This window comes from Daldinia decipiens (genome assembly GCF_022478715.1).
Source record: "Daldinia decipiens strain CBS 113046 unplaced genomic scaffold F4813scaffold_1, whole genome shotgun sequence".
Classification (NCBI taxonomy): Eukaryota; Fungi; Ascomycota; class Sordariomycetes; order Xylariales; family Hypoxylaceae; genus Daldinia; species Daldinia decipiens.
Genome location: NW_026054544.1, coordinates 902,231 through 929,129, shown reverse-complemented (window position 1 = coordinate 929,129; position 26,899 = coordinate 902,231). Strand labels below are relative to the sequence as shown.

The window sequence follows — 26,899 nt, the reverse complement described above, 5'->3', positions numbered from 1 at the left end:
GTAGCAGAAAATACCTGTTGTAAATGTAGCAGGCCGGGAGGTTTTCCCCCTCCCGAATGGTATCTTGACCCCTAATCCCTTGAACGCCACCGCTATGCTAGTGTGTAGTGTGTATATATAAAAGGCGCGAAATGCAGCGCTATGTAAATGAATAGTTTAGCCGAATTGCCTTATCCCTCGTAGCAGAACCCCCCTTTTTTTCTTTTTTAAAACCAAGACTTGCTTTCCCTGAGCCGTTTGTAATTATTGTAATTATTACCCCTATGCCGGCTGTCATTCTCCGGCAACAGATCGGAACCACTCGCCGTGCTCATGCGGGTGCCGGCGCGACTCTTAGTATTACTGCTCACCTCCTCGAAGAAATAGTGGTTAGCGGCAGCCGAGTAATTCACGCGCCAGGGTACCACCAGCCCCGCCGTGTCCGGGCCGTGGCCGCAGCTCCCCGATAGCGCGGCGCTGGGAGGCGAGTTGACGGCGACGGCGAATAGGTTCTGGGGCTCGGTGTAGTCGCTCACGAGCCCTTGGCGGAAGAAGGCGAGATAAAGCAGACATGCTACGTTAATCGCGAAGACTGTCCCCAACACGGCGTAGAATATGCCTTGCCATTTTTGCACGTGTGAAGATGTATACTGCTGGGTACGCATAGACGCCTTGAATGTCTCGTAGACGCCCGGGTCCATCTCGACCTTCGGATAATCCCAGATCATGCGGTAAGTCGACCCGAGAGTCCCGGCGACAAGAGTCGATGAGGATAGTACTGCTAGGGCTTCGGCTATGGAGGGTAGGAGCGGGTTAAGTGCCGCTTCGCGCAATATGAAATTCGTCATGATGCGCGCGTTGCTCGCATTATTGTTCTGCACGCCACCGTTAAGATCCATGGAAAGGCGCCACTGCTCAGCTAGGTTCCTCCAGTCGATAGAGGGATCGGGGGGGTTATTAACGTCGTCGTTGCCCGATGCGGCGAAGTACGAGTCCGTGTCCTCAGGGTCCTCGCAATGTGCCCGCATGAAGCCGCCGGATATGCCCGAGACGTCGAATCGAGTCGAGCACTTTGGTGTTACCCACGACCGCATCTCACAGAGCGTGTATTCGGCAATAGCGTTCGACTTGGCTAATACGTATAGAGACTCCGAGTTGGCGACTGAAGTATTGGTGATCATGTTATAGTCGATCGGGAACTACTAGCGTCGTTAGTCCGAGCATCTATTATACAAGCCGGGGGCTCTTAAAGCAGGGGAAAAGGGGTTCTGACTAGTTGAAAAACAGGGGGTCGACGGTGGTACTTAGGACCCCATCGAAAAATGTCATCGACTACGGTCCTGTTGAGCCATTCGTCGTCAGCCGGGGGTGGGACATCATTGAACCAATCTTCCACGCCGGTTTTCTGCCCGGGTATCTCGGTGTCCTCCGTTCGGGCATCAGGCCAAGTGGTGTATATGAGAGGTGCTAGCTCGTCGTGGGCCATGTTGACACACATGGCATTGACCACAGGTGAAACAACGCTGGCACGGATCGAGTATTCACCGACACCAGCCAGATCGTCAGGTTGCAATATGTCGTTGCGCGGGTCTGTCGCAGCCAAGTAGACGCCCGCATGTGGCATCGCGAGCGTGACATTATTGATGATCCTGTTGTGGGATTTCAAATTAAGCTCCGGGTTTCCGAAATCGGTCTCGATCCAAGATGATACCATTGTTGTGTTGTCGAATAGACTATGCCTGCCCACAGGCCTCGAGGCGAGGTTGTCCATCCTCGAAGTCTTATTATCGTGGATGGCTTGCCATTCTGTCCTGGATGGGCTGTTAGCCAGAGGTTGGTAGTGTTGAGGGGGTGTGACATGCATGAAGGTAAGTAGATTATGATAGGACTGTCCCGAGTATTGGACATCGAGGCAAGAGGGCGCCGAATTGTTCGGGTCCATGCTCAAGTCAATGGGGGTCGAGCAAGCTTTCTGTACGTAGAAAGGGTTCGCATAAGAAGCTTTCACCAGCCCTTCCAGCTCGCGATTCTCCCACCGACCAAACATAAGCTTAGGACTTACCAAGGCGTCCGACGCCGTAGTGTAAAACAGGGAGCAGAGAGTCGCAACAAGACTCACACCACCTAAGAGGGTCATCGCCGCGTAAGGAACTCCTTCCCAATAAGTAAGTAAAGATCCCGGTTGCTAAGCTCGTTAGTGTTAACAAGTTAAAAAAGAGGAGTGTACGTAGTAGTTTACTCACGATGACCCAATTCCGCATCGTCATCTCGGCAAGAGTAACGCCCTTCGCCCTTTTGATAAAAGCTCTTCGAGTTAGGACTTGGCCGAGAAGAGCGACGTAGACCGTGACAAAGGATATTTCAATGGTCTTAGCGACCAAGGTGCAGACGAGGGTGGCTGTCGAGGGTGCCATCTTCCACCCCTCGCTAGATGATATGCCTCTTCCATATCGCGGCTGGTAGATGGAAGTTATAAACCACAATCCGCTTAGAAGGGTAGAGTACAAGGACAATAAAGCTAGAACGATGTACTCCCAGCTCCAATGCTTGATGTACACATCCCGCCTTGAGTGGCAGTCGAGGGGTGGCCGCTCTTAAAGAATCGGTTAGTATCAAATACCGTAGGCAAAGCAGAATAATGAACTCCAAATATACCGTATCGCGCAGCGAGATCGTCAATTTCGATGTCGCTGCTATCATCCGAGCTCGTACAGCTCTCTTCTGGGATTTCGCGTGCGTTGTTGACCGAGCCCATGGGATAATTCTCCGCATCCCGATTCTCCATCTCGCGATGTGGCGGTGCGGCTTGGTGATCTTCTCTAATCTCGTCGTAATTGCCACTAATACGAGAGAAAGAATTGCTTTTGAAAAGCGTTGTGGGAAGAGAGCGATCCAACATTTCTTTGAATCTTGTGCGGCGCAGGGGTCCAGGTTTCTCAAGATTAGCTGCAGCAGAATTACCAGAATTACCAGAATTACCAGCTGCGATACCAACTTCCGTTCTAGGCTGCATGCCGTGTTCTAATGGCCGAGCTGCGCGTTTGTCGTCGGCCGTGTCAGTTCTCACTGTTACCAGGGGGTGGTTGAAAGGGGAAGTTGGTTGGTATAACGGAGAATTCGATATATCTTCTTCGGAGATATCTTGTGATTTTGTTGTTGTGATTTCTCCGGACGGCTGGAGAGCAAATGCTGGCTTATTGCCAGTAATAAACTCCTTTTGATTACGCCAAGGTGAGAATGCTGATGGTAGAAAAATGGGCACCTCATCGACCAAGTGGACATCCGATTCCTGTGCACTTTTCTCCATGACCGCTGATCTGCATTTGCGTATGTATCATAGCCGAAGTTGCTCTTTTACTGTTAAGGTAAGCAACCTTGACGGAACCGGTCAATTTAATGATATGGAAAAAGCGATAGCAAACATTTCAGCACAAAGCCGCACAGTGCTGAATAACCACAGCAACAGCAAGATGGTTAAAGCCCCGGTTTCTGTCGTTTTTTTTATCCACTCGCTGTAGAGGATCAGCTGCGGATAGAACCCGGCAGAGGAACGGGATCCTGTGGTGGGTGTGGCAGAGACGGACACGGTGCTTATCCGCTACTCCAAAAACACGATAATGTTGACGATCTTGTATCTAACTCTAGGTACCTAGGTAGGTATGTATTGCAGTCAGTCCATGACTATATACATTAGGTAGACTAAAAAGCTTGGACTTATTCGGATACCAACATAGCATCCGTGGCGCAATTTGGATAGGTAGTATATGATTATTGATTGCTTATGTAGAAATGAATTCCAACATTTAACAAAGATAACAAATAGGAATCGATACTATATTCTCCCCTTGCTGTCTCTAAAATAAGATGCCGGAGCTGCCAATGTATTGTACATAGCAGGCTAGCCAGGATAAGTAAGAATCCATCGCGTTGGACAAGGGCAGATTAGGTAGTTTTGCTTACACCATAAAGATGAAGGAAGGGATAAACACGTTGGCAGCGCATCGTGGCACTTGCGTAGAAAAGAGCTGCATGGGGAAGAGCATTAAAAGTTTAACACAGCCAAAGAAAGAACATCAATGGGTGGCACCTATGTACCATGTATTGTACATACCTACCTAGGTATCATTGCTCTTTAAGTCTCCCAGGTACATAATGTACATATATGTAGGTACCTTAGTACCTATGCATGGTATCTAAAAATAGAACAAGAGTACGGATCCGTATGTACCTAGGTGCTTAGGTACGTTCCATCGAGAGCCTCATGATTACGGCTATCTTGTGTGGTTCAAGCAGCGTACCTACCTAGGTATCTACTAACTTAATTATACCTAGACGACCTTTTTAAGCCACATCCAACAACTACACTGCCCGTAGGCTACACCCTTGCGGAGCCCGCAATGATCTGGACCACGGTCCTGGGTTCCGCAATGTAGACAGCCAAATCAAAACCCGGGCCCCTCAATGGTGGTAATAGTAACATGTTCAGCCACCTTTTCATCGACAACGCCTGGTTGACCTAGGGTAGAGTTCGCATCTTTTGTGCCCGGGCAGCACCGCGGTGGTACTGGAGATGCTCTGCGTAGCAAAGGCTTTGGTGCAGGCGAAGACAGAGATGACTTGCTTGAAGGACCAGGCTGAAAAGTTAACAAGTGCATTGTGCTGATCGCGGCTAATACACGATTTTGCGAAAAGCGAAATACCTTCTCCTGGTCGTTGAGAGTTTTCTCTTCTTTCAAGACAAACTCGATCCGGTGATGGAGGTTTGGCGAATCCGACAGGTCCAGTCGGCTCATGAAGTCCGTGACGCTACTGATTTCATGACTGTTTGTAGTGATTATTTCTACGATCCATTGGAACTGGCTGTGATCGTCCTTTCTGTGTGACTGGATTTTGTTGAAAAAATCGCGGGCATATTCGTTATCGCGGCTGACCTGCTCAAGTATCTTCACGAACACCTTGGAAGCTTCTGGGACACCAGTGAGCTCCTTTACGATCTTACAGATATCCCATACTGTTTTCAGGTCGCCTAGTATAGTGAATGGAATCGTAGCAAGATCCATGCTTGCTAAATAGTAAGTAGCGAAGGGTTTGACTTGAGTAAAGAATGATTAGCCATGACGGAACTTCTCTCGTGATTGCGCCTCCAATGAGGCAAATAGCTGCTAGCCCTGTCCACAAGCTCCCGTGTTAAGATGGACCAAACAAAGAAAACGTAAGTTTGAACTTCTCAATTGGGAAGATATCATAAAAGTGCTGGCCTTGTTTATATTATTATTGGATATTAATTTGGACCCATTATGCCAGGCGCTTGGTCTAGCCGATGATATCTATTAGACAGCCGATGGGTGGCAGGAATCCTTTTACAGTGTTAGATACCACGCACCCATCGGTAAGAAGCCGCAATGATGGGTAAAACCACCCTTTCTATAGTCCTCAGTAATCGAGCCACTTCAGGAATTATGACAGCTTCTTAGATAGTTATGGTGGAATACTCTCTTCTGACCATCACCACAACTCGACATAATCACGCGGTAAATTATTAGACTAATCATGGCAACTCTACTCCTAATTCTTAGAAAGTAACGAAAGTACTTGGGTACTCAATGAAAAGTTACTTCTTTACTTCTTTGGTGATTGCTTCTTTGATGGTGACAATGCGATATCCGTCAACAACACGATACTGTATCAAAGCAGGGAAGAGAACCACTTGGGTAGCTGACGAAGGGGGCCATACAACCTCAGTGGTACTTAGGTTTGAGAAGAGTCTGAATCCTAGAACCGCAAATCTCCCCACCAGCTCCTCTAAAACAAGTATAGAGTTCTCTTCTCTTTCTTGAATCCGGAAAGGTTGCAGAGCATCCAAGAGGTCAGCCACTGTTCTCTTGATATTGCCGGTGCGTGGGTCACCTTCTGCCAGCTTATCTCGTGGGTACTTATCTGATAGAATGGTAGCAGTCGCAGCGCGCCAGGTCTCTAGAACAAGTGGCCGGTCTAAGTGCAACTGTTAATTGTATCCTCTGACAGCAGATTTTCAGTAACTTACGTCGTTGCTTTTGAAGCGCTACTTAATAACAACGAACCATATCGACGGGAAGAAAGGTCGTTTCTACTAGACCTCGCGGGTTGGCTCGAGCCCAGAGGACTCTCGCAATGTATGCTCTAAGCGCAAATTGTCGATCACGACCAGTGTTGCATAATCGAGTTGGCCACTGGCTGCTGGAGTGATTATCGGCTACGCCTAGCATGGCATGTATCTTGTTGGTATCCGCGGTTGTTGCATCAACCGGTTGAGTGTGAAAGTAGTTGTAGACAAAGGTTTTGAGGTGTAATTCTAAAGAGGAAAAATTTCTTTCAAGTTCATTGTGGCCGATTGGCTGCAGGAAATGGTCATGCACATATTCAAGACGCGGTATCCATCGAAGATGCGGCGGTCGGCTCGGAGTTGTTGTTAGCTTCAGAGTTGGTCGACTGCGGCGTAATAATAACAGCAACACGGCGGAAACGATAGCTGCGCTGGCGAAGGCACTACCTATCGCAATACCTGCTACAGCGCCTGATGAGTACATATCGTGCAATCTACGAGTTGTCGGTGCCATTGGCAGAGTTGATGATTTCTGGTAAAAGCGGCAAGGTGGAAGGCCCAGATGAGATCTTGTTGAGGCCGAGTTGTAAAAAAGAGAGGGAAAGTCTCTAAAAGGTGGCTTCACTTATATCTGATACCTACCAGGATCATGTATGAGACATTTGGGACAGAGGACGTGTTTAATATGTATTAGGAGCCACAGGCTCCCAAAGTTAGGTCAGAGTTCCCTACGGAACAAAGAAGTCATCTTTGTGTTGTTTCTACATTGTACCAGTATTTCAAGTCTTACACCATGGCCCTACGAGGTATTGACATGGTTATTGGGATAGATGTAGGAATGAGCGGTAAGCAAACTTCACCGAGTGATTGGCGCATTAGTGAAAATGATGCTTACCTTCCAACCGATTCCTACTGACGTTGCATTGTCAACAGGTACGGCCGTGGCTTATAGCAATCTTGTCAAACATGATTCCCTCGATGCTTCTGTAGTGGAGTTCAAAAGTCGGGAAGACAGAAATGAGGCAGAAAAAATTCCTACATAGTTGATTTATAACAGAACAAACATCGACCAGGGCCCTATCGCGTGGGGATTCATCGAATCAGACCAACTGGAATATTGCAGCAACCACGTATATGCCAAGTGGTTCAAAATTGACTTTTGTCACTCTTCACCCTCCATCCCCCAGCAGCAGTCAAGCGAAAATGACCTTCCATCGGTCAACATTATTTATGAACACTTTCTCTTTATACTCTATGGCTACATAGAAAAAAAGCTCAGCGCCACAGAGTTAGAGCCGATGAAGAAGACTTAGAAGAATGCGTCAATAGAGTTCATATTTAGCTTCCTGGCTACCTGGGACAGGGTAACAGTCGACAGATTCAAAGGCCTTGCGAGGAAAGCTGGTTTCGGAGGTCACCCAAAACATAGATTGACTGCTTCTCTCACTGAGCCTGAAGCAGTTGCCATATTCTCGGTCAGGGAAGATCGAATCAGGCTTCAAGTAAGCATTTCTCCATCCATTTCCACAAGATAGAGTCTGACTAGACATAGGATGATAACAACGTACTCGTTGTAGATGCTGGGGGTTATCGTGGATGGAAAGTTACGCGTCAAATGGTAAGCCCCTTTATGCCTGTTGTTATGCAATACTACGTAGATCTTGCTTACTTCAAGGCTACAGGGGTCAATTGAAGTCAATGTTTGACGAGCAAATTAAGGACATTGAAGATAATATTGATAAGATGATAATGGGTGGACAGCGCGTTGTCAGTCCTCCCAGTCCCTAACGTCCACTCATTGACGATCTGCTAACAGTATTGATCAACAGGATCACGTCGTTCTCTCTGGCGGCCTTGGATCTTCCCCATATGTCCAGCAGCAGCTTAAAGCCCGATTCAGAAAGCGGTCTTTATATCTCCAAAATGCTTCCTTTCATGTATCATCCAAGCCACAGTTTTCCGTAAGTAAAGGTCTTGTATATGAACGCATGCGCAGTCTTTGCAATGGGTCATCTACGTCCACCCAGCTTTGTTCCCAAGATTCTTTCGGAATCATGACACACGTGGAATATGACGGCTGGAAATCGTCCCATAGATTGGCAAAGAAGCAAAATGGAGTTAAGAAAAATCCGCTCGATAAAAGGTATTTAGTTAAACATATAACCTAGTTAGCTAATTAGAAAAATAAGAACTTCACTTCACATAATTATTTATACCTAACGCTCATTCTTCGCAGAGAGATAATAGGGGTAAGACTTAAGTAGAGAACCCACAGGCCTCGAGACCACTGGATTCTTGTTTAATCATGAAGCAACATATCAGAATAACGTGTAAAACAATCCAGAAATATGTCTTAGGTACCTGAGATTGTTTTGTCCTACCTTGTTTTGCTTGCGAAAACCACAAGTGTTCGAGTTTCACCTTTTGTCGAAATCATTTGATGCGAAATTTGGGAAATTTGGCAACGAAAGTGAAGAGAAAAGTAAAAATGGCAAATGATAAATGAATATACAAGAAAAAGTGATAAAAAGATAAATTCGAGCCTGGCACGTACTGTTAATGCTGAATATAATACCATTCTCTGTGGCAACTCCTTGTGTATTCTAGTTATTATAAAAAATACTTAAGTTGCCTATTCTGTCTAGCGATCGAGTAACTGAGCACGACTTAATTACGTATCTAGGCTTAGCCGATTCTAAGAGGCGAAACACGAGGAGCATGGACTCAACGAGCGTTTGCTTATGAAGCCTCAGGCCAGTTAGATATAGTTCTGCTTGACCGTAGTATTAGGTACACTTGTCCAATGAAAGCAAAATATAAATGTTGCAAGTTGGTTATATAGATAACTAACCTAGGTAGGTACCTAATGTAAAGTCCTCTTCAATCAACCCCCCCCCGTCTCCTGAATCAAGCTAGACTTAACTTGATACGTCTCATTCAGTTGAGATTGGCAATATGTATGATCTACCTCCGTATATTATGTCCTACACATTGCCGTCATAAGACTCTTCAGGATCCAAATGGTTTTCAAAGCAAATAACCATGCATATCAACATCCTCCCCGTTGCTGTTCATTAGGTTACGCTTCATGTGTAATGGCGTGTATATAATGGAGCTGTCACCGCTTCAGTGAGATGGAATTTCGTATATACGTCTCGACAATTAAAATATCATCGTGCAAATCCGATTTACGAAGTCTTGTTCTGATTGTCTCGTTGCCCGTCTCCAGAGTTGCTTCATAGTTGTATTGCGGTAGAATCCATCACGTTATGTCGGTTCGGGAATCGTGTAATATTTGGAATGTCTCCTGGTGATAGAAGTGATTGCAATGTCGCGGCGGCCTGGCTGCTAGAATCCATCCCTCCCAGCTTCACCATCGTCGGGAATACCATTCTTGGCCGGCTCTTGAATAAACCCCTTACTGTTAGCCTCTTGGATCGCCCGGACAAATATACTACCCATCATCTCATAGCCCTGGACTGTAGGGTGAGAGCCGTCGGGGCCGATCTCATTTACTGAGGGAACCCCTGAAGCGCCCTCACTAGGATGCATCTCGGCTAGGACGACATGTTTTCCATCTGCTTCGAACTTCTTGACAACATCCCGATATTGTTTGTTCATGTCCAGGACCTCTGTCTCGAGGTTGCCAACCTTGTTCGTGAGCATCGTGCTTAGGATGACTGTCGATTTATCGGACGCTGTCAGTAAGTAGTTGATCATGTCTTCCATCTGTTGTCCCACTTTGTCGACATCCTTGTTCTGTAGAAGATTGTTGGTTCCCAGATTTATGAGGAACACGTTGGGTAACATCTTGGGTACGGCCTTCTTGGCATAGTTGTGCATCTCCGTAATTTTCTTGCCTCCATACGCCTCAACGTCGTTATCCACAAAATCGCCTAGTCTCACGGAACCCACCATGTTTACTTCATAACCCAGGTCAACAAGTTGATCACGCATTGGCTTTCGGAACCCCAAATAGCCAGGGGAGGTCTCTCCCTTAACAATGGAGGCGCCGAGAGCCATTATTCTCAGAGGAACATCGCTAGGGCTTGCGGCAGATTTCGCGCCAGTTGTTGTAGCGAAGGACGTAGAGACATCCGAGGACGATGTCGACTTCGATGTAGTAGACGCGGCTGTAGTAGTCTTAGACGTAGAGGATGATGATGTTGTGGATGTAGCTGTAGTGGAAACTGAAGTTGATGTTGGCTCAAGCACACCGACTACTGTTGTCGCTGTACTTGTGGCTACCAAGATAGCCGATGTTGGTGAAGAGACAGCAGCCGACTGTCCATTAAACTTAGATCCATCAGATGAATTGCCAGGATGAACCACGCCTGTCGCTGCAAGAACTAAGCCAATAAACTTCATGTTAGTACACAACTCGACAGTATGTTCCATAATAATAATGCTAATTTTTAGGAACGTACCTATTACCACCACCACTGTGACGAGGAGGCAGCTGACGGCCGTGAAAATTGCAATTCCTTTCTTGGATCGTATAAATGCTAACCGTGAGGTCCGTGGGAGGGCCTCTTGAACCTTCTCCATATCGTCCCCGGCCATATTGTTTACCCAATATTTAGACGCTCCCGAATCTAAGAGGCAAATAGGAGATAGGCTATTCCCAAGACGCGGGACCTTCGAGGTTATTTCAACCTCCCCCTATAATGTTTCTGGATCATGATGAGCGCGGGAAAGAGATTTGCCAAGGCATTAGCTTGACGTTCGCCAGGGTTCCGATTCAATCCAACTTCTTGATTTGACAGTAAGACGCCACATCCTATGCCAAGCAAGACGTGTTTGTTATACTTACCTATCTCACCCGGATACCGGCACGCGACCTATCACGATTTAAGCTTAATAGACGCGGTGGCGGCCAATTATATACCAACCAGGAGGTAGTTTCAATGCGACCTAGCTAATAAACATTGCTTTTCGGAGTTTAACCAACCAACCCATTTCAACGTCGATACGAAATTAATACTATGTAAGTTCTTTCAACAAGGCGTGACCAGTAAAAGCCATATTTACTATTGAAGATGAATGACAGACGTGTTTAACGTGTAAACACTATTAATAACTTTAATAATAATCGGTTTCGGTTAAATGTGGTTTGTTAGTATGAGGCGCAGTGTGTTTATAATAACCCCTGGTATATTTCCACGACGACAAGTTTAATTATCTGACACGCCTTTGCTACGTTTTATTCTCCGTTTTTCGCTTCCCTCGTAGCAGATAAAAGAATTCAATTGGCAAGGTACTGTAGCCCATTGTAATTTTCCCATTTTCTAAGCATTTAACTCTACTGAACATACCACCACAACAGCTATGAAGGATCAATGGTGGGAAGCCAGAAATCCCCCTGCCACCTCCAATGGGCTATCATTTCAGGATAACACTGTGTTGGTAACAGGGGCTAATTCCGGCCCAGGGTATCAAGCAGCGATCAAGTATGCAGCTTTAGGCGCACCACCTCTCATCCTAGATGTCCGATTAACAGAAACGGCGAAGCAGCGAAAGCGGTTATCCAACAAGAAACAGGATTTTCCGACGAAATTATCGGTATGGCGGTTGATTTATCAACTTTTGCGTCTGTCAAAGAATTTGCTAGGCGCTTGGACCAACGAGTATCGAAGCTCGATGTAGCTCTTCTTTGTGCTGGCATCGTAAAACCATCATACTATCGGTCTAGAAGGATATGAGATCTGTACCCAAGTAAATGTATTATCAAATACCCTCCTAGACTTGTTTATTCTCCCGAAGCTGCGTGCGAACATTACTGAATCAGATCACGATGCTCTACCGCATCTATGCTTTCTCAGTAGCTTGGGCTCTCACATGGTTGACCCAACAATGTTCCTAATTGGTCAAATTTTGTTAGAGAAGCTCAGTGACCCTTCTAGATTCGATACTACAGCTCATTATTATCCAGTGAAGCTAGCCGCATTCTTTGCCATACAAGGGATGGATTATTGAGTAGCTCGAAAAGCGTGGAGAAGCTGATAGAATAATTATTAATGCTTGCTGTCCCGACCTGTGTAAAATGAATATGTGGCGCAACTTTCCTCTAGTCTATAGAATTATAATGAATATATCGTACCTTTTTGTCGGACGAACTGCCGAGGCTGGGAACTACACTCGCGTCGGCGCTACTGGGTTGGGCCCAGAGAGCAGTAGGAAGCAATAGAGAAATGACAAGTATACCGAGTAAGTCATCGCAACCATGATATTTATTTTTTCTAACATCTATTTTAGGTTGGGAGACGTGTTAGATAGGTAGTGAGCATGGCCGCGAACTCTATCGGGAAACCTGGCACGAAATTCTGTCTATTCTACAAAAACATTTTTAACGGAGAAGGTTGTAAAATTCCTCTCATTAAAGAGGAGGGGCAGTTTGGACTAGAATATTTATTTCGACTATGTCTTATATCCGACCTAGTAAAGTTGCTTCTTTTATATCTGTCCATAATGATTCTACCTGTGCCTAAGAAACGGACAAAGTCCCCGACCCTTGGGAAATGTTCCAATATGGACAAAGCATATGAGTGTGATTTTGGTTACATCTAACGGATCATAAACCTAGGTGAGTATAGTACTACGGAATGATGGCGCGTAGGATATATTATAGAGCACCTCCCTCGGGTATTGCTTCATATAGGAGACCCTCAACGATGGAGATTAACAGGCTATGCCGTATCGACTGTCCTCTTACTGAGAAAAAGAAAAAGAAAAACAAGGGAAACCACTGGAAACACCAACTAGAATGGAGAGTTTCGCACAGTCATTTACCTAGGTAGGTAGGTAGATATCAACTAATATAACCGGTAAAATTAGGGCAACTATAGTGGGATCCAAACCCACACACGCTTGATGCCCCCACAAACTTATACCAAAGAAACAAAAAGATACTCTCGATCGGGGAATCGAACCCCGGCCACCTGCGTACTTGTGCGATGACAAGCAGGTATCCTGACCACTAGACCAATCGAGAATGAAATCGAGAATTAGATGAATCTTAGCTTCCCAGACGATGAAAATTTGTGTCCAATTTCAACTTATAATAACGCAACGAATCATGTTGAATACTATTAGAGTCTATGCGAATTTGATTTTATTAAAAGTGACATTTGAATGGAACCAGAGATAACATAAAAAGAACTGGGCATATAAAGACTACATGATCTATAGAAATAAATATCAAGAGCCGGGGTTTGACGCGACTCTTAAGGCACTGGCAGATGGTATGCCTCGTCTAAACTTCGAGCCTCGCGGTTGAAAGCATCGGTTATGCTCATGCGGGCGTTTGAGAAGGGACCTTTTGAAACTCGTATCCATCCGAACTAGATACATTTAACAAATTCTGCTGGCTTTTCTTGAAGATAAATCCGGGATGAGCAATCATGAGGCAATATACGGCAAAAACAACTAGCCTATAACGAATAATTAGCATGAAATATAATATTTTTATGCCAAAGGGAACTCACACTCCTTCTAAGCCTATAAACAAAGGCTCGTCACGAATAAGCTCGCCCTTATACCCATCACGCAATTCAACAAGCCGGTACGTGCATCGAACTAAAATCAGCATTATGGCCAAAGTCATAAAGCCGAAGAAGACCTTCAGTCTAGTCCCAAAATCCAAGCCGGATATGTTTCTTCCTAGGTCTGCTTGGTATTGTGTAGATCGGAAGTAGCGGATTAAGTAATCTCCAAAGAGGCCGCAGAAGATCACCAGCATAGCCACTTGCAAACTAAGGCCAACAAGCGCCATGTCTACCCCAATCTCACTCGTGCCTGAAGATGCGGTGGATAGACCACCTCCGGCCGCTTGGAATATCAAACAGACGAGATCGGATGGAATGAAGACCCAGTAGAAAAGGTCAGGTCTGAAGCGGGAAAGCGAAGGAGAGAAATCTTTGATGCTATGTGCAAGTTAGCTAATTGAAGACAGTCGACAGGCTGTAGCGTATTGGAAAGAGACTGGGAGTCATAGGGCTGTTACTTACGCCGCTGCAAGTGTCACATATATGGCAGCTGAATAATAGACCGGACCACTGGTAACACAAACTATTATATTTTGATTAATACCTTGACGGAGATGATAACGGTATGGGTAGGCGAGACGAACTGATTTGAATCATAAAAGCCGCAAAGTTGAACGGGTTATAATGCATGGAAATCCGAGCTGCGTATCCCAAAGTGGCATTGACGGCGCCGAGAACCATACATCCCATGAAGAACCAACTCTTCCATCGAATCCCAAGGTAGACATGTATGCATGCAGAAAGGAGGTAGAGACATAGGAAGACGGTGTTGGCAGCGAGACTAGGCGCGTAGCCATACACGCTTATCTCCACGGGGCATATTTCTAGAGTACAGTTGCCACTAGGCCCGAAGACCTTGGTGTATGGCGGTACGCCTGGTGGGAGACCTGTCGACATATTTCTTCAGTTTCCTGGTAGCTTTATTCGAGTATACTCTTTGCTAATAAGTGATGTGGTACGGTCTGGGTGGAAAGTTTGGAAATTATCGGGGATAGCTTGAACACGAAGGCAGGTAAAGCAGACATGTAAGGAGTGTAGGGGATAGTTCTGAACCGCGGACATACAGCAACCTAAGAGTCGAATGGTATATATAGAAGAAACTATGAACGGAGGTAGTCAAAAATAAGGCGTAAGACGATTTGGACCTATAAATATATCTGATATTGACCCTCTCTATCATATATCTCCCAAGAGCTGAAACATCATTGTTATTTCTTCTAACAGCAGGCCGCGTGGCAATCCCGCCGTATATTCCAGGAAAGCCAGAACCCGTAGTGTGAACTTGGCGTAGCCTCTTCAGAAGGGTTATCGCTAAGTGATTTCATGGTGATCGGTTGCTAAATTATCACCATCCCCAGATTCTCTTCGCACCCGCTACCATCCGACCTCTTCATTGGTTCTGGTAGACTCCAGTCCCGGCGGCGCAGCGCTTGGCAATCAACCGAATGCGATCGAGCCAGGGCTACCATTGGTTAGACACTAGATCAAAACCATATCTTGAAGATGGCGGACAAAAATTCGTCCGACGTCGATATCATCGTGAGGCTCTGGCATATCCTTATTGAGCTGCGCCAGTGGGATGCTATATTTCTAGAATGTGATGCAGCGTTGTCAAGGGTAATCATTGGAGCTATACTCAAACGATGCCTAAGGAATGATATGACATCAATTATATTGCCACGTAAGCTACATTATATTTTCTCCCAGAACAGTACATAATTAAATCCTGAAAGAAGTGGTTATAAGCTATAAGTAAATATTGTCTAAGTCATATTTCACTAATAGGTATGGTGTGTGTATGTACTTCTTTTATTAAATAATAATTGCTATGTAAAACAAGCCAACTAGACTCCTATATAGCCGATTGTATTGTACTAAATTGAATCCACCTTGGATGAAGTATATATAGGTAGGTAGTATATATGTAATATAGTAGGCTAAGAAAAGGACCTGTCCGCACTGCCAAGAAACAAGCTCCAGGCTTGATACCTACAAGTCCGCTCGCACACCGTCGTGCTAATGAACCCACGTACGAATCGGCTGGTCCATAACTTCATCGACCCACCGAATCCTGCGATTCCACACATCTGGTTCAACCGATGTACGGCTACTCAACAGGTTTCCAATATGGACAGCCTCAAGAGCCTCGAGCACGTGCTCTCCCTTGTCGACATTGTAGATCCTAGACGACCGCTTCCGCTCTACCGGAGTTCTTGACGAGCTTTTCTTGTACATGCGACGCTCGTGGTTGTCTGTCCAGCTGTAGGAATGTAATAGAGAGTCGTAGCAAAGGCGCTGGAAGGTTTCGCAGGCCTCTATCGTAGGACCGTCGAAACCGGCCTCGACAGCAAGTTCCAAAGCCTTGTCAGCTAGCTCCAGCGCAAGGCCCTGCTCAGCGCGGGTAGGTGCTCGGCCGAGTATGTGAATAATTCGTGACGCCTCAGCGTGGAGGGCGTTGATGGTATCTATGGAGGACATGATGTACTGTAATGTTGGGGATGTGATGGGCGGGTTTTCTTCTTGTTCTTTTGTGTTATAGCTGTATGTCCTCTCTAACTGTAAGGCGAAGTTGATAGCTCTGAAGAAAATTCTAAATATTAGAAACTTAAGAGTGTTTAAATAAGAGATTGCAAGCTACAATGGCCATTGTGAAGACTTTGTGTCTTAGGATTCATTTTACATCATCTGACTGATTTTACAACAATTGGTCTTGAAAGAATAATTCAATACTATTGTGGGAGAACAAAGGGAGAATCTCAAGGTGTGATGCTGCCCTTGAAGATTCTTTCAACTTGTCTTTGATAGGTTTCCCATTCATGGATTATGCGATTGTGCCCAATCGATAGGCATCTAGATGATCAAGATGATGTGGAGCAGAGTACTATGTTGACCGGCAGGCAGGTAGTTAATGTCCACCGGAGTTTACGGAGAATTTCATTAGCGCCGGCGTTCAGCTATATGAAAAGGAGGTTACAACGGTCTTCACCATGAAATTTACTATCACATTATTTAATATAACAATAACGGAACATTATAAATTGGACCGCAGTATTCTCACTTTGCACAATTTTAGCACCCCAACTCTTTGAGATTCTTCAGTTTTATAATCAATCTAAACGTTGCTTATTACCCGCCAAAATGTCTGCCGGGGCCGTCCAGGAGACCACCTTTCGGTCCTTTACCCCCGCCGAAGCGTCTAACTATGCTCAATTCCGACGGGATTACCACCCCACACTATACAAAACCATCCTTAGCCGGCACACATCTACCGGTGGTCAGCTTGACACTCTCCTTGATGTTGGTTGTGGACCAGGCATCGCCGTGCGCGCCCTCGGCACGCGCTTCCAGCATGCTATCGGCTTTGACCCTTCGGAGGGCATGATTACAAGCGCGAAGGAACTTGGCGGGACCTCTGGAAGCGGAGAGCCGATCCGCTTCGAAGTCTCCGCTGCTGAAGATCTCTCCGGAATTTCGGATGGTAGTATCGATCTTCTTACCGCCGCAACTGCTGCGTGAGTACGACCAAATAGATATTTCCATTTTTTAGTTCAACATACGCTTCTTTTAAAGATTTACTAATCTTTTTTTTAGCCATTGGTTTAATATGTCGGCATTCTGGGCAAGGGCGGCGCAGGTTTTGAAGCCGGGTGGAAGCGTGGCGCTGTGGACGTGTAGGAGTGCGAAAATTGCGGATAGTGTTCCGAATGCCGCAGCGATCCAGGCCGCGGTTGAAGCATTTCATAAGGAACACCTCGTAAAGCACATGGTTCCCGGGAATTTCTTATCACAGGGCTTATACGTTGATCTACCATTGCCATGGGATGCGGAGCCTCCTGTCACGGATTTCGACAAGGAATCATTTTCCCGCATAGAATTCGGAACTGGAAATGAGGGCGCCTTGCCAGGAGACCAATTTTTCGCGGTGGGAGAGCCGCAGGTGGGTCTAGATAAGCTGGAGGCCTTGATGGGGACGGCGAGTATGGTGAAAAGATGGAGGAAAGAGAATCAGGAGAAGGCCGGGACGGAGGAAGATATCGCGAGGTTGATGAGAAGGAATGTTGAGCGATTGCTTCACGAGGCGGGAGTAGAAAAGGGGAAGGAGGCTATTAAGAGAGCAGAATCGGGTGTGCTACTGATAGTTAAGAAGAAGGCTTGATTTCACTTCACATCTTTGGAGGGCTAACTTAGCATATCTGCCATTAAGCTCTTACAGTTATTGCATCTATAAGCCGAGTTTTGGGATCTATTCTTATTTGACAGAGGCTTCACCCCTATTGCGTAGCCCGGTATATTAAATCATACTTGGGTATCGTTTCCCTTATAATAGACTGTGATATACTTCCAGGCTATGGCCTGTGTCTGACAATTCGATTCGGGGCCTCCAATGAATGCCCCCATCTTCGAGCTTTATGCAGTGCACGCAACCTACTCCACTATGAGGGGATCAGCCAGATTGTAAGCCAATAATCCTATATGCAGTCCTACCATAACCCCTGAAACATTTGGCTTAGATAGCTCTGCCGGCTGAAGAGCTGATTGGTTTACGAAAATCACACATAGCAGTGGTAGGATCTCTCCTCTATTTTGTGGCTGTGTTGCAGGAACAGCTGTCGACTCAGCCTCCATTCACGAATATTCACTTCGGTGAGGATGGCAAACAGAATGGTTCAGTAATTGTTCAATATGCTCATATTCCACTCTAATTCCTTCCATCCCGTGTGAGGAGGTTGGTTACCGATTGTTAAACTACAATAACTATTATCCAATGCGGCTTCTCCATGTCCATACAAGAAAACTGGAGGAATTCAATGGAGACTCCATCCCGCCCTATGCTATTCTAGTGGGTATACCTCCAGTTCGTCTCTGTCAGAAAGCCCCAGATACACCATTGGGCTTAAGGGTAGTGAACCCAAGTGAGAGATGCGTGTAGTGATCTAATTACTAACACGAATTGGTAGTCTCACACGTGGTGCAAACATGAGATAACTTTTCAAGATCTTTTAAAATGGGGTCCCAAGATCTTAGATGGCTTTGCAAAAATAGAAGGATGTTGCCAGCAAGCAGCAAAAGATGGTCTGCACTATGTGTGGATTGATACTTGTTGCATTGACAAGTCAAGCAGTGCTGAACTTTCCGAAGGCATCAACTCGATGTTCCAGTGGTATAAGAGGTCCACGGTATGCTATATATACCTAGCCGATGTATCCGCAGAAGATAATCCATTCGAGCTATTCTCTGAGTTTCGACGAAGTCGTTGGTTTACTAGGGGTTGGACGCTCCAAGAAATACTCGCGCCTATGGAATTGGTGTTCTTTGACAAAGCCTGGAATCAAGTCCAAGTCGGTCGGCTTATTCGAGCGGCGAACTCATCCCGAGGTCAAAACTCGAGTGCGCTACCTAGACAAGAAAAGTACCTCAATCGGTTAGGTCTGCTTACTCTTCTCTCCGAAATTACAAATATCCCGATGAAGGCTCTTGATACCGGAGACTTTTCAAAGTTCTGCGCTGCAGCCCGGCTAGCATGGGCCGCCAACAGAAAAACAACGCGGGTTGAAGACGTGGCCTATAGTCTTCTAGGTCTCCTGGAAGTTAATATGCCTTTGCTTTACGGCGAAGGCGATAAAGCCTTCCTACGTCTCCAAGAAGAAATCATAAAATCACGCAATGATGATAGCTTATTGGCTTGGGGGTACCGCCTAAGACCAAATGAACGCCCCAAAATATATGCTGACAATGTCCTTGCTCGGTCACCTTCGGACTTCACTCATTGCCACAGTTTCCAGAGTCTGGAAAGCGACGAAACAAGCCCTCAGGTGCCGTTAACAACTTCTCATTCTGTAATGACCAACATTGGAATACAGACGGCAATTCCCATCCGACCTATTGATCCAAAAATTGGTGTATTTATGGCCATTCTCAGATGTGCTTTCACCGTAGATGGCTACCGATGTCATCTGGTTGTTCCGTTGGTTAACACAAAAGGTGGAGACAAGAATCACTACAGCCGGGCATCAGGCAGTCCACCATTCCATATCCAAAGAGCCAAACTATTTTCCATTATTAACAACTCGAGATTTTTATTTTTACTTAGTCGCGTGCCATTATTGTGGAACTGTTTTGTCAAGAAGGCATCAACAGCCCCTATCTACATCCGAAAGAATCCCTTAACAGCACCGCCACGAGTATCTTGGCCAAAGTCCAGCAAAAATGAGAATGAGACAATGAGCTTATATATAGACGAGCTAATATCCTCCGGGTATGAGCTCTCTTCTTTCTATCCACCCTGGATAAGCAAAAAGGCAGCGAGTGGCAGCAGTCTTGTTTTGCGATTCGGTTCACGGAATTCAGCAAGATTCGTGCTTATATTTTCGAGGCCAAAGAAGTTTTCTAAGGGATATCTGTATTTTGCCGTTTGTATAAGCCAAACGACATACACGATCTCAGAAGTTGAGCACGGTTCTGCTTTAGAGTATCTGATGGAACGGAGCCATAGTTTAGAAATTAACATGGGTCGCCATGGAATAAAGCAAAAGGAGCTTAAATTGGAAGAAGAAATAACGGACGGGGGCGTTCGACTCATCCATCATATATCGTTCAAGTACATGTTTGGCGATATTAGAATTAGCTGTAGTACCGGCGTGCTCAACGCTTCACAAGCTCTCCGAGCGCTGTACTTGAATTAATAAATGATACGAAATCCGTATACTCATATATTCGCTCTAGATACCTAATGCAGAGACTTCTAAATGCCAGCAATCATATGGGAGAGTGTCATATATATAAAGTAATAACATTTAATATGTAATTTTGGCATGACGATACGATCTTGCAGGGAATGTACGGCATGTCATATTGCTGTTATACATCCTCAAGGCTAAGGTCCGGTACAGCAACTAAGTAATATATATTAGGATTAATTATAACTTATTAATAGAAAAATAGATACTTAAACATTAGAGGATAGAAGTGTGTGCCGATGGAACATCCAGCCGTCCTAATATGGTGATGGGGTGGAGGTGATTCTCATCGGGGAGATAATGACGGATCCGAAAAGAAGACGAATCACAGCCCGCAAGTACATGCAATGCAACACACCTACATTGAGAGGCACATATGATAGACCCCAATCTGACGCGTAAAACTGACAATTACGCGAACATAAGACCCGACTTGCGGATCACTGTTGTGACCGCGAACTTCAATTTAGAATGAACGTCTTTGTTACCAATCAATTGGGGTCAACCACACTCCAAAGACAGGGAACTCGTCCTAGAATGAAACGGAAGCGGAGACTATCACCTAATAGCGCTCAGGGGTGGACGCGTACGTTGTTTATTCTCTCTCTCGAAAAGCTGATAGCTCTTGTAACTAACTTGAAAGGTAGCACCATTGAGCAACTCTCAGAGCAGCGATAACCTATCCAATGACTGTCAACTGGGCCTGGTCTCGATAGTTCAGGCTGTCCACAACGCGAACGTTCAGTATAAATCTATTGTCGATGAATATTTGCGATGGCGAAATAAGTTACGGACCCAGTCTAGCTCCAACCGGAACTCGACGAGATTCAGCAACGACGATCTCCAAACCTTGGACGAAGTTATGAAAGCCTACCTCTCATTAGATCAGCCTGTTGCTTGGCAACTACTGGTAAACTTGGGCGAAAAGTCTTATATCGATATATGGAAACGGGCTGCAGAGAACATGGCGTATTTGAAGAGTCTCTCGAAGCACCAGACACCGAAACACCTGGGAAGGGCGAGGAACCGAGCCGTCGATCTTAAGAATTGCCGAGTCACGGTAGAGAGTAGCTTCAAACTTGTAGAAAAGGAGCTTCGGGCTGCTGGGTTCGATCATTACTGCGAAGCTATTCTCGCGAAGAAAGATATGCTCTTGAAGTACGAGGAAGCATACCCCATATTACCGGAGTCTCGCCCAGTGCCAGAGATCCATCGGGAATCACCACTTACCTTTCAGATGTCGACCCTCATTTTCATCGTCTTTATAGTGGTAGCGATAAGTATCATCCCCATGGCTATAGCCTGGTCTAAATCAACCAATACGCCAGGCTCTACCGGAGATTCGGACTTCTGGGTGCAAGTCCAAAACGCGATATTACAAGTTCTAGGCCTCTCTACGACCATGCTTGTCGCTCACCAGAGGCTATTAAACGACAAAACTGCTTGGAATTATGCTTGTTACTTTACTATCGCTGGTGTTATATGCTCCATTCTTGCGATACCGGTGTATTTACTTGTGCCGACTATATGGTCTTCTTTCTCATCCTTCCTCTCAACTATTATGCAGAGTGGAGCGACGCTCCAACTAGCTCTAATAGCGGCGATGCCTAAGCAAAAGCAGCTCTGAAGGGAACCCGGATTTTGCTCCTGGTATTATATAGGCCTCATCTCTACGCCGGCTTCAGAGGAATTATAGTGGGACGAGATAGGGGTTAAGCCATTAGCATAACAAATGAAAGATAATGATCATTAACTTTTAACTTAGGTAACTAGGTAGTTATAAGAATATCATGTTAGTTAATTAATGTGATATTATTAACTTTAAAGTATACCTATACTATCTCGTACTTCTAAGCGCAAATCAGTAAATTTGAGCTTAATCAGGATACCCTTTCCTTAAGAGTTAGGAAATACATATTATAGCTGTATAATAGGCGCGACGGTAGGTTCTTGCAACGCTACGTTGCACTGCGGCAAGTCGATCCCGTATGCTTCGCTAACAAGCTCCGTCGCATTGCTATCGTCCGTCGTCTCCGGTGCGGTATACCACCTCCTATTCTTGAGGTCGCCGTCCTGAGATTGATCGAAGAAGTTCTGCGGCGCAAACATGATGCTGCTGACGGCTTCGGAGTACAGTGTTACAGGGATATCCTCGCTGCGCGTGAAGTGGTGCATGCCCAGGTTCAGCCACATAACGAGGTCCGCGCCCTCGACGCTTTCGCCGTCTAGGAACTTGGAGAAGTCTTGCTGTGGCTTCCAGGGCATGTTGAGGTTTTGGATACTGTTGCCCCACGGCTCTGTATCGTGCTGCCGCGTTACGACTAGATGCGATTTAGACAGCGCGGTGTTGTGCCGTGAGAACGGCGACCTTAACGTGCTGAGCCGGATGTTCGATTTACCTGGCACGATGCGGTATCCGCGCGGCGAACCCCATTTATTCGTCTCGCTGGCGTGGTTTACTGCGTACATGACTTGCCCATTATTTGCCCAGCTTAGCTCTCGCTCTTTTTTCACATTATAAGTCTCCAGCGCAATCTGTTCGAACTCGCCGAGCTCCGGCCACCATGGCTGCGTCGTATTGACCGCCTTGAGCTCTGTTACTTGAAGGTTATTCTCGGTGCCGAGGATATCAAAGTCGGCTTTCCAGGTTAGCACATGGTCGTGTAATGATCCTTGCGTAGCCTCTTGGATGCGAGGACCCCACGCACCCTGGTCGCGGAAGAAAAAAGAGGATTGCAGATACCCCGATGCTCGAACCGTGATCTCCAAACTGCCATCAATGTGGAATCCGTAATCGAATAGATAGTCGTAATTCCCTACGGTGGCGATTGAACGCAGTGTCAACAACGATCCTTTCACGACGCCCAGGTTGGAAAAGCCGTAGTCGTTAGACACGCCCCCTCCGCGGTGTCGAGATAGGGGGAACCCTGCATCGGACTCAAAAATACAGATGGAATTAGGATTGACGGTAGATGTATTTCCATTATGAATAATTACGTTCCAGAATGTAGAGCCGAAAGGACAGTCAAACCCCTCAACCATAGGGAACAAATCGGCGCCTAACTGGAAATATGTATCGTGATACAGGGTCGAAGCGGCCTTTGGCTGGAAACCGCCGTATTGCGCAGCGGCTTCTTGCATCGATAACTCGTACAGCACCCGATCACCTTTGAAGCGAATATCATAAAGCATGATACCGAGGGTCTGTGAGTGCGCAACGTAGAATGACCATCCCAGGTACTCGACGTACTTCTGCTCCGAGTCCAGCTTATACCGCTTACCACCAACTTCGAGGTTTTGCGGCGCGAACTTATCTTCTAGCTCACGAGTCCCCATCGCGGCGTTGTACTTGACCAACGCCCAGTCGTAATCGGATGGCTGGTAATACTCTTCGACTAGCTCGTCTGCTTCGAATGCTGCTCGAAGTTCTGCGACCGTCCGAAAGAATCGCGTGTTCGTCACCAGCCCCTTGAGTTTATACAGCGAAGCATCTGTACCAGTGGTGTCGAGCATGACGTAGAAATCTAGCGGCCTCAGATAACTAGCAGACCCAGGAAGCCTAAACATAATAACTTGAAATGCCTGACTCCCATTAAATGACGTGGGGGTAGTAGGAGCCGCTACCAGAGTCGACTTAGGATCGCTATAGCCGTAGAAAACACCACCCAGGAGCGCAGACGTAATATCAGTGAGGTTGGACATCACGGAAACTAATAGGGGTTCTGCAGCCTCACGTCGCTTATCATCGAAAAACCGCCCATTGAAAGGCACGGCACCTCCTGTCCCGCCATTGAACGGATAGTCCAGTTTCTGGATAACAGTCTCACTTGACACAGGCAAAGGGCCGACCATGTACTCTTGTGACACCGGCTCAGGTTTGCCGCCTTCGAATATGATGACCCGCGCCCACGAACTAGGCCGTGGCCCTGATCCATCTAGGTATGGAAGTACATCAGACTTGTTGACGGGTACGGTATCTATATACCATACGTAGTTGTCGTTTACCTTCGCCGTATCTGGATCGGTTAGATTTAACTTAGAACCAGGGTCGTGAAGAAGATTCCACACAGCCAGATTATCCTCCGGTGCTATTTGAGCCCAGGGATTGGCTTTTGGGGCAGTCACTTGTTCTGCTGGTTCATATAGTGAACATGTTGAGCATGAGGCCGTCTTGGATGAATCGTTGCCCAGAGCGAATTTGGGTAATAATGTCTGTCTCTGATAGCCTATCGGTGGTATGCCAGCAGCATTTCCAGATGCGGCAAGAAATAGGGCCGTGTAGGCGAGTAGCAACATCATATTCTCTATAGCTAAAGAACCACGCAATCGTATGTTAGGATTGAAGAAACATTGACTAGCGATCCTCATTGTAACAAGGCATTTATACCCCTCTGTGACTCCAACCTCCAACCGGCAATTGGGGCCTTTTATAGTCACACCAGCACTACATGGCACCTATAGATGGAACTTATACAGTTGTTGCGGACAGGTAGAGGATCGTCGATAACGACATCGGAACATCATTGCTGGTACTTGACGGGCCTCTCCGTTGTTTGCGGGTAGGTAGATAAGAACCCAGTAAGGAGCGATTACCCACTCCGGACCCCGACATGCTGCGAAAGCAATTAATAGTATATTTCCCCAGTTATATGTTGGCAGCCAAGGGAAAATGGTTGCGTTGGTGTAACGTAGGCCGGCTCCGACTTGGAAAGATATAAGATAGGTAACTCCTATCAGCATTCGGATAAGCATCATATACCCCTAAGTGAGGTAGTTACAAATGAGTAAGATAAAACTTAGTAAGACTATCGCACAATGGAAATAGAGAGCACAGAAACAATTGCATACTTAATATATAAGGCGTAATATAAAGGAGACTAGCGCTACAACTACCCCTGAGGCGTAACCATTTACATCAGTCAGGTTAACAATATATAGCGTTTAATCAAGTGAAGCAGAGTTAAATCGGGCAAGGACTTTTTATCAAGACAAATTCAAGTATATTACTGATCTACTTTAATACAGGGGATTTTTTTTTCTTTCCTTTTCTTTCCTTTTCTTTCGTTTTTCTCTTTTTTTTTTGTTTCTTTTCAAACTATTTTTCCATACTTAGATAACTCCTGTACGAAGGAAAAGACTTCAGGGGACTCATATATCCCTCTAGCTCTCAAGCACTAATAATTACTTTGACGAAGGCGTTAGGGTGTGTATCGCGCGAGCAGAAAACGATCCGCCGTTGGACGGAACTTGTTTCATCTCTGGCTGGCCCTTTGTCGTCGGCCCGGCCGCTACCCATTGAATGGGCTGTGCCGGGTTTTGGGCTTGGGACTGGCCTTGAGGTTGAAACTTAGGTTGCCCCTGGCCCTGGTATTGTACTTGGTGCTGACCCCAAGTTCGTGATTGATTTTGACCCTGGGGTCCGACTTGCTTTCGAATTCGGGGTCGAGGCTGGGGCCCTGGAGCAGGAGCAGGAGCGGGGGTAGGGGCCGGAGCCGGTGCAGGCGCCGGAGCGGGTGCGGGAACAGGTGCGGGAGCAGGGCCAGGAGCTGGTGCTGGTGCTGGTGCTGGTGCTGGTGCTGGAACCGGGACGCCGGTAGGGGCAGGAAAAGGGGCGGGAAAAGGGGTCGGAGTTGGTGGTAGAGTGCGAGCGGGGTTATCCCCAGACTGTGATGTGAAAGGCTCAGGGAAGGTAGGGCCCTGTTCGATGGTACAATAAATTTTAAAGTACGTCAAGGCGATCACAAGTGCCTTGACGGCCTCCCACCAGTTGCTGGTAAAGAAACGATAATCAGCCATCGTGAGTGCGAATGCATCAAAAGAAGCGAATAGAATATGACCGCATAAGTCTCTAAACCAGTAGTCTCGACGGCGACGTATTGTAGGGTATAATCTCGTACGAACGGTCCAGAGGGTCGCCATGAACAGGACCCAGCGAGTTGTGGAGTTGAGAAATCCATTACTTTCAAACTGGACAATAACATCTGCAGCTGAGACGAGCAACCAAGGCGCCAAGCCGTAGATGACATCGCCTACTTGGAAAGTTGTGACTGGGCCTAAAAGAGAGGACATTGTGCACTTAGCTTGAGTACTCAAGTAGTAGTGTTGGCTTTGAATTGAGAGTAAGTCTGTTAAGATCTGGTATTCTGTAGAAATTGCTTTTTGACAGGTTTTTTTATTTGATCTCGAAGGTGATACTGAATGATCTGTTCAAGTTATTTCCTAGACGAAGTCGTAAATGCCATCATATATAGCCTTCTAATCCCCGGTGTTGTTTAAGAACAGTAGCCCAGTTCCTAAACGATAGATAGCTAGTGGGCACATATTAGATGTTACAGATCAGGAACAGGCAGTTCGAATTGCTTCATTCCTGGGGGGGCCTGTTGTTCAATTTCGATAGCATAGCCTATAGCTATTTCCAAAAATATTGTTCTATAGAATGAAAGAGTGAGAAATTCCATTGTTATACTCAGGGGTATGCTGGGACAGATTCATAATCGGACGCAAACAATGTCATTATATTAGGTGCCCAAGAACACTTTTGACAATAAAATAGTAGC

The 26,899-nt window shown here is 46.1% G+C and overlaps 12 protein-coding genes and 1 non-coding gene across 13 annotated transcripts; 4 read left to right on the top strand and 9 right to left on the bottom strand.

The window, feature by feature from the left end:
• Positions 1–206: 206 nt before the first annotated feature.
• On the bottom strand, positions 207–3,286 carry F4813DRAFT_384385 (uncharacterized protein; the record flags this gene model as incomplete). Its single annotated transcript, XM_049246083.1, has 4 exons — positions 207–1,178; positions 1,253–2,164; positions 2,223–2,572; positions 2,635–3,286. 4 exons carry the CDS (start codon positions 3,284–3,286, stop codon positions 207–209), a joined length of 2,886 nt encoding a protein of 961 aa, XP_049104770.1.
• Positions 3,287–4,095: 809 nt separating this feature from the next.
• On the bottom strand, positions 4,096–5,110 carry F4813DRAFT_341989 (uncharacterized protein). Its single transcript, XM_049241352.1, has one exon. It carries the CDS (start codon positions 5,037–5,039, stop codon positions 4,422–4,424), a length of 618 nt encoding a protein of 205 aa, XP_049104769.1. The 5' UTR covers positions 5,040–5,110; the 3' UTR covers positions 4,096–4,421.
• Positions 5,111–5,440: 330 nt separating this feature from the next.
• F4813DRAFT_394935 (uncharacterized protein) lies at positions 5,441–6,575 on the bottom strand (the record flags this gene model as incomplete). Its single annotated transcript, XM_049247635.1, has 2 exons — positions 5,441–5,980; positions 6,060–6,575. 2 exons carry the CDS (start codon positions 6,573–6,575, stop codon positions 5,591–5,593), a joined length of 906 nt encoding a protein of 301 aa, XP_049104768.1. The 3' UTR covers positions 5,441–5,590.
• A 2,306-nt stretch (positions 6,576–8,881) lies between these two features.
• Positions 8,882–11,053, bottom strand: F4813DRAFT_341982 (carbohydrate esterase family 3 protein). Its single transcript, XM_049241351.1, has 2 exons — positions 10,489–11,053; positions 8,882–10,410 (listed from the first exon to the last, which is right to left on the bottom strand). Exons 1-2 carry the CDS (start codon positions 10,622–10,624, stop codon positions 9,410–9,412), a joined length of 1,137 nt encoding a protein of 378 aa, XP_049104767.1. The 5' UTR covers positions 10,625–11,053; the 3' UTR covers positions 8,882–9,409.
• Positions 11,054–11,075: 22 nt separating this feature from the next.
• On the top strand, positions 11,076–12,006 carry F4813DRAFT_341980 (uncharacterized protein). Its single transcript, XM_049241350.1, has 2 exons — positions 11,076–11,318; positions 11,388–12,006. Exon 2 carries the CDS (start codon positions 11,390–11,392, stop codon positions 11,705–11,707), a length of 318 nt encoding a protein of 105 aa, XP_049104766.1. The 5' UTR covers positions 11,076–11,318; positions 11,388–11,389; the 3' UTR covers positions 11,708–12,006.
• Positions 12,007–12,969: 963 nt separating this feature from the next.
• F4813DRAFT_t2 lies at positions 12,970–13,052 on the bottom strand. The gene has a single exon. It is a non-coding gene; the product is annotated as a tRNA-Asp (tRNA).
• A 108-nt stretch (positions 13,053–13,160) lies between these two features.
• F4813DRAFT_341978 (RTA1 like protein-domain-containing protein) lies at positions 13,161–14,930 on the bottom strand. Its single transcript, XM_049241349.1, has 4 exons — positions 14,190–14,930; positions 14,068–14,128; positions 13,546–13,983; positions 13,161–13,491 (listed from the first exon to the last, which is right to left on the bottom strand). Exons 1-4 carry the CDS (start codon positions 14,500–14,502, stop codon positions 13,353–13,355), a joined length of 951 nt encoding a protein of 316 aa, XP_049104765.1. The 5' UTR covers positions 14,503–14,930; the 3' UTR covers positions 13,161–13,352.
• Positions 14,931–15,398: 468 nt separating this feature from the next.
• On the bottom strand, positions 15,399–16,460 carry F4813DRAFT_341977 (uncharacterized protein). Its single transcript, XM_049241348.1, has one exon. The coding sequence runs from the start codon at positions 16,081–16,083 to the stop codon at positions 15,622–15,624; it is 462 nt and encodes a 153-aa protein (XP_049104764.1). The 5' UTR covers positions 16,084–16,460; the 3' UTR covers positions 15,399–15,621.
• Positions 16,461–16,608: 148 nt separating this feature from the next.
• On the top strand, positions 16,609–17,999 carry F4813DRAFT_341976 (methyltransferase). The gene is made up of 2 exons (XM_049241347.1): positions 16,609–17,117; positions 17,197–17,999. Exons 1-2 carry the CDS (start codon positions 16,744–16,746, stop codon positions 17,759–17,761), a joined length of 939 nt encoding a protein of 312 aa, XP_049104763.1. The 5' UTR covers positions 16,609–16,743; the 3' UTR covers positions 17,762–17,999.
• Positions 18,000–18,370: 371 nt separating this feature from the next.
• F4813DRAFT_384377 (HET-domain-containing protein) lies at positions 18,371–20,288 on the top strand (the record flags this gene model as incomplete). Its single annotated transcript, XM_049246082.1, has 2 exons — positions 18,371–18,508; positions 18,564–20,288. 2 exons carry the CDS (start codon positions 18,371–18,373, stop codon positions 20,286–20,288), a joined length of 1,863 nt encoding a protein of 620 aa, XP_049104762.1.
• Positions 20,289–20,757: 469 nt separating this feature from the next.
• F4813DRAFT_341969 (uncharacterized protein) lies at positions 20,758–22,125 on the top strand. Its single transcript, XM_049241346.1, has 2 exons — positions 20,758–20,928; positions 20,990–22,125. Exons 1-2 carry the CDS (start codon positions 20,814–20,816, stop codon positions 21,967–21,969), a joined length of 1,095 nt encoding a protein of 364 aa, XP_049104761.1. The 5' UTR covers positions 20,758–20,813; the 3' UTR covers positions 21,970–22,125.
• A 24-nt stretch (positions 22,126–22,149) lies between these two features.
• F4813DRAFT_341968 (amine oxidase catalytic domain-containing protein) lies at positions 22,150–24,900 on the bottom strand. Its single transcript, XM_049241345.1, has one exon. The coding sequence runs from the start codon at positions 24,708–24,710 to the stop codon at positions 22,260–22,262; it is 2,451 nt and encodes an 816-aa protein (XP_049104760.1). The 5' UTR covers positions 24,711–24,900; the 3' UTR covers positions 22,150–22,259.
• A 337-nt stretch (positions 24,901–25,237) lies between these two features.
• On the bottom strand, positions 25,238–26,411 carry F4813DRAFT_394933 (uncharacterized protein; the record flags this gene model as incomplete). Its single annotated transcript, XM_049247634.1, has 1 exon — positions 25,238–26,411. One exon carries the CDS (start codon positions 26,409–26,411, stop codon positions 25,524–25,526), a length of 888 nt encoding a protein of 295 aa, XP_049104759.1. The 3' UTR covers positions 25,238–25,523.
• Positions 26,412–26,899: the final 488 nt, after the last annotated feature.